This window comes from Hipposideros armiger, unplaced genomic scaffold (assembly GCF_001890085.2).
Source record: "Hipposideros armiger isolate ML-2016 unplaced genomic scaffold, ASM189008v1 scaffold_137, whole genome shotgun sequence".
NCBI classification, from domain to species: domain Eukaryota; kingdom Metazoa; phylum Chordata; class Mammalia; order Chiroptera; family Hipposideridae; genus Hipposideros; species Hipposideros armiger.
The window spans coordinates 1,819,867-1,831,145 of record NW_017731487.1 but is presented as its reverse complement, the minus strand read 5'-3'; the positions used below and the strand labels follow the sequence as shown (position 1 = coordinate 1,831,145).

Genomic DNA, 11,279 nt, shown 5'->3' with positions numbered 1-11,279 from the left:
GCTGCAAAGAGAGTTAAGAGGAGAATCAAAACCAGGAATGTCACAGAAGCCAAAGGAAAAAAATGTAAAGGTGCAGTTGTCAACAAAACAAAGACACTGAGAAAAAGTTAAAAAAACAAAGATCAGATGTATTTGTGGGTATCATGTTTTAGTGTGTACATAAATATATACATATATATTTAATATCTAACAAAGTCAAACATGTTTTAAGACACCATGTGAATTAAACTAAAGCTAGACTGACTAGTGCTAAGACTAGTATTAAACACAAATGAAGAGCTAGATATTAAATTACTGCTGAAAAACACCAAAAATTCTGTTCCTAAGTTTTCTTGGAGATCCTTTAACAGCTCTACCTACACATCTACAGGAATATGTTATCAATTAGTAGCCTATTAAAGGCCATGTAGTCAATGCTGGACTCCTCTCTCTGGAGCCATGCCACTTGAGGAGCACTGCTCTCTAACAGTTCTGCCAAACAGTCATCTAAACCAGGTAAATACCTGTGGCGATAGGGCACTCACTCTTCTAGAGCAAGTCAATATTTCCTATTTGGGAAATCTCTGATTTACTGACAGTTTTCCCTTGCTGAATTAAAAATGTGCCTCTCTGCTTGGTTCTTGTTCTAATACATCTTCCAGGGAAAAGTATTTTATACTTTAAACCTTTATTGTTATTTATGATCTCCCATCCTTTCAAATCATTTCTTCAGAAGACTAAATATCTTTAGTTTCTTCACTTGCTACATGTGTAATACTTTCAGATGACCCACTACTACCTCAGTCATTTTCTTCTGTATACCCTCCAATTTGTGTGTGCTACTCTTTTTTTTTTTTTTAGCTGAGCCATCCTGCCACCTGTTGGCAGCTCAGCGGCTGCTCAGCTTGGGCCGGGAATCGAACCGCTGTTGGTCAGACCTCAAACTCTTGAGTGAGCTCTTAACCAACTGAGCTACTCGGCCGGCCCTTTGTGTGTGCTACTCTTAAAATGACACCCAAAATGGAATGCAAACTGTAGGTGAGTTATGTAAGAGACACAGACATGACTTCATGAGTTAGTGAAGCAATGGAGGCATAGATGTTAAAAGCAATGGAAATAATGTTGCAGAGGCATAATATTTTATATTTTAAGTGTGTCCATCTTTATATTTAAAACTTCAAATAGTATATTAGATTTAAAAATTTCCACAAAAATGCCCTATAAGTTTTAGTCAGTTTTGCTATTAGTTTTTATCTACATGCACAGTTGTGAGTAAGAAATCCCTATTACTTACTGTTGCTATGCAAAATGTATTAAAAAATCAATGAAGAATGATTCGAAGGGCAGGGCCAGAACTAAAACAAAACAAAAATTAACAAAAATCAAAAGTAAATGTGCTTCAAACAGACCATAATGCTGAAATGGGGGATGGGGGAGGAGAAGCAAGGAAAGTATTTATTAAGTCAGTGAACATGAAAACTGTTATGTAATTGAAAACATGCCTCATTTTGTCTGAAAATTACTTGATAAACTAATTCTATGTGTTATCATATGTAATGAAGTCATTAAATTGTCAAACAGTACAACAGAATAAAGCATATCAAAAGGGCTGGAGTTCTTACAGTCCCAAAACTAAACAAATTACTTGCCCTTCTAGAGTCTGAATCAAAAAGATAATGCCTCATCTATTCCACAGGAGCATTTTAAAGGTCAAATAAGAGAATATATAAAAATTAAATGAGAGAACAACATATATGGAAGCACTTCAGAAGCTGCAAAGCACTGTATATTCTAAGGTATTAAAATAGCACAATATTAATTCTAGAAATTTCATAATTTTTAGATGTTTTGCACATGGTATATATAAGTAATGCTCTTCAGTGTCTCTGAATTCTTTAAGTTCTTCAGCTTAATTACTATCATATAATCGCTAATTTTATAATTTTTTTTAGCAGACCTCACACAAAATCTCAACATTATTCACTGCTGAAACATCAATTCTACCTTCGTCATTCTAAATTATTTCCTTGAGATAATGTTTCAAGAAAAGTTTCATGTAAGATGTTTGTGGTTAGAATGAAAAGCTTTCTGATAATACAGACAATGCACATCATTATTCACATACTAAGGCCCAGTGTTAGGGAACAAAAAGGATACCTGAAATTAGATACCTGATCTAAGTATACACTTTATCCTTTAGCTATCCAACTCTTCAAGACTGTTTCAATGAATAGCTGTATCTACAAATGCTGTAGTATTTAGTAAGCCAAGAAATGGCTATTCTGAATCAAGAATTAAATTACTATAATGTAGCCATGTAAAAACGGCTCCAAAAAATGTTTCTGTGCATTAACGATCACCTCTGAACTTACTCCATATTCCCAACTTCACCTCAATTACAAGGAATGTCCACTTTACCCATTAGTTAATATTTGCATTTTAAAGCTGATCTATATTCTTTAAAAATCAAAGACAAATTATTATTTTAAACTTAGATTTGAATTAAGACTTAAGGAGGCTTCAGTCCTCCTCCCATGTCATCATAAAAGAGATTTAAGAGGTTTTCAATATTAAACACAATACATATGTGTGCCTGATGCTTAAAGGTCTTGTGTACTAAATCAGTAAATTAGTCAATGTGCTTATAAAATCCTTAAATATTATTATACATATATACATGACAAAAACAAGCCCTCTATATATCTTTGGTTGATTTTAATATATGTATGTGACTTAATAAATAAATTTATATTATATTCATCCAAATCAATGAATGAGACATTGCACGCTAAAATAGTTTCAAACATTTCGTATTCCATGGTTCATTAAAATCAAGCAAAGGAAAATTAATTAGAAAAATGTATAGTCTGAATATAAATAGCAAAATGTTTCTAAAAACACTTTAATTTTTACCACAATTTTATTTGTTACCTTGGTTTGTTTGGGGCAAGCTGTCGACTGGGCCGTCTGATAGACTGGTTTTGTTGCATCTTCATTGAAGTTCTAGGAGATGACCGTGCAAAGGGATCTGGAGCTGGCGGCTTTTTAGGGATCTTTTTCACCAACCGACTAACCCACTTCTGCTGCTCCTCTGTGGAATTTGCTAGTATCAATAGATTCTTTGCCGTTGAAATATCATAATACACTATAAAGAAATATGTGAAAAAAATTAATGTATAAAATGATATGAACATAAATACTACTGATGAGCAAGTAATTTACTATTTACCTTTGCAAGGTGCTATAATCTCCTCCTTCTTGTCCATGTGATCTTTATGACATTTAATATGGCAGCGACGGCACTCTAAAGCAGGAGGAGGTTTAAACATATGCCACAATGGCTTCATACAAGCCTCACAGTTGGTTGGGAAATGATAGAGAGTAGGAATGAATTCATGTCCCTTGTGGCAAATATAATTGGATTTTTCTCCGACTGGCTCCACTGGAAATTCTTGCTCCTTCTTACTTTCTCCTTCATTGGCATACAGAATCTACAAACACCAAAGGGAACAATGAAGGATTTCTAAACAGGTTATTTGTAGGCAGTAACAATTCTCCTAGTGTAAATAAAATAAGTTTAGCCTAAATTCTTCAATAAGAAAATGAATCTGATGTTCAAACATTAGAAGGTTCTATCTCATCAAGAACTTGAATGACACAGGTCATTATACAGTCACTCTGGCTCCCATTTCAAAGGAGTCTACCCTGTTCAAATGGTGCCTCCTTTTTTTTTTTTCATGACATCTTACTATGTTTCCGCACTTTTATCAGAACAGGCCAGCAAAAGGTAAATTTGCACTTGACGGGTGTCAGAAAGTTTTTCTGGGAGGGAGTGTTCAAAATAATCACTTGAAGAGATGTGGCAGTTATATGACTTGATGCTTTATGACTCAAAAACAGACAACTGGTGATAACTGCGAACACAGCTTTAAGTGAAAATATTTGTATTTGGAGAGTTGAAGAAGAAAGGAAAAGAGGAAAGGATGTATGATATACTCCAAACACACATGATAAGCATCCAGAAAATAACGCCCCCACAGTGCATCAAGCACAATGGCTATGACATAGAAGGAACTCAGTAACTAGCTGGTGGTTTGACTAATTTTAAAATGGAAGTAGTAAAAGGAAAAATTTGGCTTCACTTTAAATTGGAAGTAAAGGGCTCCTAGATGCCAAATTGAACTTCACGAGAAACTTTTTCAACTTTCTGGAAAGCTAAGCATAAAACCAAAAACAGAAGGAGAAGGTTTATGCTTAAAAAATGTTACAAGCAACCTTGAATAAAAGGATAGCACAGGACAGCTACATGACATAAACAGACGACAGACTTTAAAACGTAAAATGGAGAGAGGAATGGAGATTCATCCAAACAGAATAGGATGAAAGTCACAAAAGAATGAACCATCTTTAAATGGGACTAAAATTAAAAGGTAATCTGAAGATGGCCCAAGAATAAAAAAATTTGATATGTCACGTCACGCTGAGAATCTCTAAAGGTGAAAAACAAAACAAAACCAACCGAGCAAGCAACCAAAAACAAAATAAAACTAGGTTTACCTGAAATATCCTTGGAATTTCTTTAGCATCTGCTCTATATACGTCTGTTTGTGTAACTGGTCGGACATGAAATAGCTTGCTATAAAAGATTTTTTTTAAAGAAATACAATATTACCAAAAGATCAAATTACATCAGTTATCTTATACTTATGTCAGAAGTTAAAAGTAACTACTTTGACCTATGTTGTTAGAAAGTCAGAAAATATCTTGCTCTATTAATTAATTCAATCACTCCCTGAGATTTTGAGAAATTTTTGATGTCAGGAAATTTTATTAGTTTAAAAAAACAACATATTAAATAAAGATGCATGAAATAAAGGTGTTTTAGCTAACTCTATATCCCAGGCTTTCGTCTATATAAAGCAAATATAAGAAAATGTAACAATAGTACAGCAGGAGCTATACTATATGAGTAAATACATGTACCAATGACTAATGTATTTCACTAACTTGATAAAAAATGTCTTGTTACTCTCTTATATTTTAAAAAATGAAGTTTCCAAGAATTCCAATAAAAACACTTACTCGATATCTAAAACCATGTAAGGATTAGATTGTTCTTTATCTTGTTCACTGTCATAGAAAAGAATCTTCTTACTGCTTACAATCACATACTGTTAAAAAGGGGGAGGGAAGGAATTAAACTATGATTAAAGTTGATACATCTTATTTTCTTTGAAAATAAATTCTATATTAGCAATCAACATCATATAAAATACCTAAGTAAAATAACCAAACATTCTTAATATATCCTTAGAAAAGTCTTCCTTAAATTAATAAATTTTGTTTGCATATAATTTAAGTAAGCAAATTGGGAAGAAAATGAATTCAGGTATTTTTTGGACTGATTTAGTTCCAAGACCCAATAGCATAGGTAACCTTATTGCTATTTTTTAAATGTTTTTATTTCCCCCAAATTCATATGTTAAATCCAAACACATAATGGGATGGTATTAAAAGAAGGGACCTTTGGAAGGTGATTAGGTCACAAGAGCAGGGCCCTCATGAGAGGGATCAATGCTCTCATAAAAGCAGTTCCAGAAAGATCTCTAGCCCCTTCTGCCATGTGAGGACACAGCCCGGAAGAGGGGCTTCACCAGAATCCAACCATGCTGGTGCCCTGGACTTCCAGCCTCCAGAACTGTGAAGAATAAGTTTCTATTTTTCATCAGCTACCCAGTCTGTGGTTTTTTGCTGTAGCAGCCTGAACAGACTAAGACACTTATCAAAAATGAACATAATAACATCAATACTCATAGTAACAGGGGAAAAGAAATAAATGAGTCTTTCTGTCATTTTCCCACTAAAAAAGCAAAAGCACAAACAAATGTCAACAGGTTTCTGTTTTCCTAACATCAAAACCTGTTTTATTATTAACAACATATTAACGATGAAAAATTTTTTACAAAGATACATCGCATCATTCTAAATCAGAAAGTTCTAACAAGTTTTGTGTCTCAAAGTTATAAGATACATATATATATATATATATATACATATATATATATGTATCTTATAACTACGAAAGTGAAAAGGCTGTGCTAAACCAAAAGTAGAGCAAAAGAAACATATTCAAAAATGCCAATTACCTTTCTAACCCATCCGAATTTCTTAGTGTTGTTTCTCACAGGCAATGAAAGCCATCCCTCTAGTCTCGATTCTGTAAGTAAGCACAAGCAATGGGGATAAATGTAACAATTCTCCTAAGAAAATGAAGAACTTGAAAGTTACAAAAATCAAATATGCCCTTCAGAATTTATCACTGCACATTATCTAGGATATAATAATAATGCAGGATCAGTATAAGCAAGTTATGCAATGCAAAACAAAATCCAGGTTATATCACATTGGGAATATATATTCTATAGTTTATAAAGTCAAATGCCCCTTTGATTAAACTCATGCATTTGCAAAGTTCAGCAGAAAAGTTGCAAAGAAGAGAAGCAGCTCTCTGTTCTCACTGTATTAGAATCCTTTATTTTCCCTTTGGAAGGAGGCCTAACTATAGATGTGCTGTGCATTTTCTTTGAAAAGGAAACATTTTAAGTGAGTAATTACATGTTCAGAGAAAATGAACTTTTAGAATGTTTATAAATAAAATGAAGTAAAATTGTGTAAATTACAGATCAAATGTGGTCAATGAGTAGCAATATAACCAAAGGATTTCTAAATTCCAAAACATCAATATCAGTAAAATTCTAGTTCAACGAAGGAAACTGTCTGAATCCTTAGAATTTGTTCTACTGGCATTTGATCAGTATTATTTTAATGAAATAATTAAGTGAAATAACCATTTTTTGACATTATTCTAATAAAAACTTTCACTTATTTATTAACAATCTGTATGACATGTCTGAACTGTGCGAGATGCTTTACATAAACTGTCTTTAATCCTCACAATCCCACAGAAAGGTCACACAGGGACACATCTCTGACTCCAGCACCTATACCCTCTCTGAGATCAACACCTTCCAGGCTGTATGAACAGAAATGCTGTCATTACAAACAGCCCATATGCTCAACTGTCTGGACATGGTCCTATACCAGTTTAAGAAACTAAATCAGATGACCTCTAACAGTGTGCACAAGCCTGAAATAATTTCATTGCTAAGCTCTAAAACAGCTTCAACATAATCACTTATGATTTATATTACATAGTGATATTTACCTGGGAAATGTGGTTACAGACAGTGTAAGTAATTAGAGTTACTTTACTTTGAATTCAATTAATAAGACTAAATTTTACTTTACATTCAACTGCTCATAACACTAATTTCCTGTGACATTTAAATAAATTTTTTCTCTGTTTTGCATTTATTCTCATTTCTATCTTATGTGTGTATGCCATGTTTTTAATAATGAGTGGGAGGGAGGGAGGGAAAGAAATCATTGCACAGGTTTTTCTCCTACAGGGATGATGTGTTCAAGAGACAAAAGCAAACCAACTGCTCTTTTTTACATTCATATAAATTTGTGCATTCGTGTGACCTGAAGCAATCAAATATTTAATTTATATATGTTTTATATATATATATATAGTGTGTGTGTATGCCATTTTATATCACACATAATGGCATCCACATCCTATCAGGCTGAAGTCTGAGCTCATACTTTGAGTTACTTTTTCCCAGTACAATTAACGACTTGATTTGCATGGGCACATTCTGTGACGTTCTCTTTGGCTGTCTCTGGTCAGTACCAGGTAGGCTGCATCTCTAGACTGATGTCTTCCACCTACAATTTTGGCTTTCTTCTCTGGGTCAGTGGCAGAAGTGTCCAGGAGCTCCTACCTGTGCAGATGCAATTTACTAACCAGGGGCCACTTTTATCACAAGCAAGTATGCTTGTAATGTTGCTGACATTTATCACCTTATCAGATTACCACGAGAGCAAAATTTTTGTACTTATACTAACTTGGTGTTAAGCATAACAATTTGATGTGTTTTTCATCTTTCTTTATTTAAACTCTAAGGGCAAATACCAGGTCAAATTGTCTTGTACTCTCTCTTGAGGTCTAGCAAAATGTTGACGAGGTAAGTACTCAATAAAAACCTAAACACATCTTCTAAAGCGGTCTCCATGCTCTTTTTTGTACTGTCACCCTTGATATGAACCTTTAGAAAGAATTTCTTCTTGGTTGAAATGGATGAAACAGGCAATGAAACCATATGCTCTTAAAGGATACAAGGTACTGCGCCTCATTTCTTGTAAGCTGGCAAAATAAATCTATCGATTGTAATAGCAATGCTGTGTACAAACAAATACCTTAAAAACAAACTCTGTTCATGCAGCAGTTTATTTTTAACTGAGACTAGAGTAACTTGTTAGAGTTAGTGAGTATTAATTAATGTTACAAAAGTTTTTCACAAGGACTGAAATTAAGAGTAGTGGAAAAAACCCCAAAGGCGAAAGATTTTTCAGGATATCACCTGTATCATCATTAGGTTCCGACGAAATAGGTAAGTAAGGCAAAGATTCTTCTTCTGAGTCAGAATCAGAGTCAAGAAGCATATGAGAACTGGAAGGCTTAGTGGCAATATTGAGAGAGGTAGAGGAACGTTGGTAGGTGAATGACATGGATTCCATAGTGTGTGACTGAGTGATATGAACTAAACACCCAACATAAAAAAAAAAAAAAGTAAGAATGCAGAAAAATGTTAAGAGAAAATAAAATGAAAGCTTAAAAAGAGAGTTATCTATAATACATAAAGAGCTGATTTAAATAATCCAATATGTGGAATTTTCTTTTGCATTTTTTAATGAAAAATTGTGTCAAAAATCAGTAAGTAAAATAAGTTTAAACTGTCATTTGAATCCCCACTCCAAGAAGGTTTTTCCCTTAAAGAAATGACATTTTTCCTCAAGAGCAAAGTCAGTCACAGGACTTAATACAATCAACACATTTATACTTAAGACAACAGATTTAAAAACAAACAAATATAAAGGCTAAAAACAAATTTGTACCTGGAAACCCATCATCTGCCTCCGCATCCCCTGGTCCACTGCCTATACTTGAACTATCCATCCCGATATGCAAGGCCTGGAGCTGTGACCGCAGCTGCTCAATGTCACTGTCTTTACTGTCCAGTGTCATCTGCAGTTCAATTCGAATCTGGCTCTCTTCAGCTATTTGCTATGAGAAGTTAAATTACATTAAATTAATTGGATGTCATATAGCTCACAGTTTTGCTTCTTAAATAATTATTAATAGAAATGTCCTATAACCAATTAAATATATACAGACATGAAAATAATTCTACTTCTTAAAAAGAAGTCTTCACACTCGAGTTCTAAAGTATTCTTACAGCCTGCATTTCATTCAGTTCTTTCTGATACTTGATCATCTGCTGGGTCAATTTCTCACGTTCAGATTTCAGTTCCATATGTAGCTTTCTATTCTCCTTCTCTTTTCTCCGCACATCTGTGTCACTACCACGCTTGACAGGTTCTTTTCGATTCATGATCTCAGCCAATTTATTCACAGCCTTAAAAACATAAAAGTATATAAATAAGTAAAATAAATTATGTTGATGGTTTCTAGGTAACTCACCAATAGCAAGTTATACAACCACTAATAGTCTCTCCTTCCCTAAGCACAGGGCCACAAAGAAACACCTATATTAAATAATACACCTCCTTCATTACTCATTATCTTTCTTCAACCTGTGCTCCATTCATTTTTCACTTGTGTTTTCTGAGAACCGTGATTAAAATGTTTATAGGTTTGATCTAATGTCACTTTCTACCACTTAGAGTTTTTAGTTCCAAGAGAGACTTTTACTAGGCAGATCTTCTTTTATCCTGAAGAGAATTTTGCATTGGCATCACATTAATAAAATACGACATGTCCAACCACAGAACAGAGCATCTGGGACCCACAGTATCCGTGTTGTGTATACATTTAACCATGAGAGTTGGCAGAAGGGTAGTTAATAATCACAGATACCTTTTTCAGACTAAATGGCCCTCTTTTAGGCTGTCAGCAAATTTTCATCCTCTAGAGTTTCTTAAAAGCAGAAAAACTTTACAGATTACAATAAAAAATTAGGAGGGAATGTGATTCCATATGAAAAAATTAAGAAAAACTTTAACAAACATTGAACTGGACAATGTTAATCAAATCTAGCTTCTCCCAAACTGGCAAAAATCAGATAATTGTGACTATTCATAAATACTGATGCCTTCAATGACTACTACTGCCAATCTTTAATGAGAGAAAATGTAAAAGAGATAACTAAAAACAATTCAGAATCCTAATTCGAATTTATTGTACATACTTGAGTTTTGAGTGTTCTCTCTGTTAACAGCTGCTTCTCAAATTGTGTTTTAATAGCTGCTGCACTTATCTCTTCATCTTTCAACCTCGATAGCTCTGAAATATGGAAAAATGTAAAAAATTACATGGATAACCACACCACTGACAATCATTAGGTATATTTAAAATAAACTTCATTCTTTGTTAATACATACGTTCTTGGGCATCTTTCAATTTGTTATTTAATTCTTCTTTCTCATTTGCAAGATTGGCAACATCACTAGTTAGTGTCCTATTAGTTTCTTCAAGCTAAGAAATTAAAGTGGAATAAATATCACATCCCAATTTACAAATTTAAGTTTTAAAGCAATAATTCAAAATGAAAATATCCTAGAATGTTGCTAAAACTCTTGTTTTTCTAGAACATCTATCTCTACACTTCTTGCTTTTGTGCTTTCTTACCAAACTTCACTCTTGAAAAGTTTTACTAACCATAATAGACTTCACAGACACCCCAGAAAACCAAAAATTGCTCCTCTCAAAATTCCTTAGCAATATTTTAATAAGAAAAACATTTAATAAGCTAAAAAAACCAAATGCTATAATAAGAGTTCTGCATCCATATGCAGAATTAACTAAATCTAAAACTGCAGTATTTCTTTCAGAACATTATTTTAAAACAGAAAATAAAGTTTTGCTGAAGTTGACATCCTTTCGTATTCTCTCCAAATCCTATTCCTATTCTTCCTTCCTGCAGGAATTTTTACTTTGAATGATGTGTTTGTTCATCCTTTCCATCCATGATTGTATACTTTTTTTTAAAACACAAACTAAACAACATATAGTGCAGTTTATGTGATTGTAAATTGTCCATAAATAACATGCTGTTTTTATCTTTCACTCGATATTATATTAAGAATTAAGTTATTGATATATACAAAGACCTAATTATTTCATTTTAGCCTTTTTTTTTTTTTTTTTTTTTTTT

At 33.3% G+C, this 11,279-nt stretch overlaps 1 protein-coding gene across 1 annotated transcript in view; it reads right to left on the bottom strand.

The window, feature by feature from the left end:
- ROCK2 (Rho associated coiled-coil containing protein kinase 2) overlaps positions 1 to 11,279 on the bottom strand; it is a 134,753-nt gene that overhangs the window by 9,279 nt on the left and 114,195 nt on the right. Inside the window, exons 22-30 of the mRNA XM_019650004.1 lie at positions 10,507 to 10,600; positions 10,314 to 10,408; positions 9,342 to 9,521; positions 9,001 to 9,169; positions 6,126 to 6,196; positions 5,062 to 5,150; positions 4,537 to 4,615; positions 3,209 to 3,470; positions 2,911 to 3,124 (exon numbers count right to left, since the gene is read on the bottom strand). Of these exons, the coding sequence (XP_019505549.1) occupies positions 2,911 to 3,124; positions 3,209 to 3,470; positions 4,537 to 4,615; positions 5,062 to 5,150; positions 6,126 to 6,196; positions 9,001 to 9,169; positions 9,342 to 9,521; positions 10,314 to 10,408; positions 10,507 to 10,600 (1,253 nt within the window). The remainder of the gene's footprint in view (positions 1 to 2,910; positions 3,125 to 3,208; positions 3,471 to 4,536; positions 4,616 to 5,061; positions 5,151 to 6,125; positions 6,197 to 9,000; positions 9,170 to 9,341; positions 9,522 to 10,313; positions 10,409 to 10,506; positions 10,601 to 11,279) is intronic.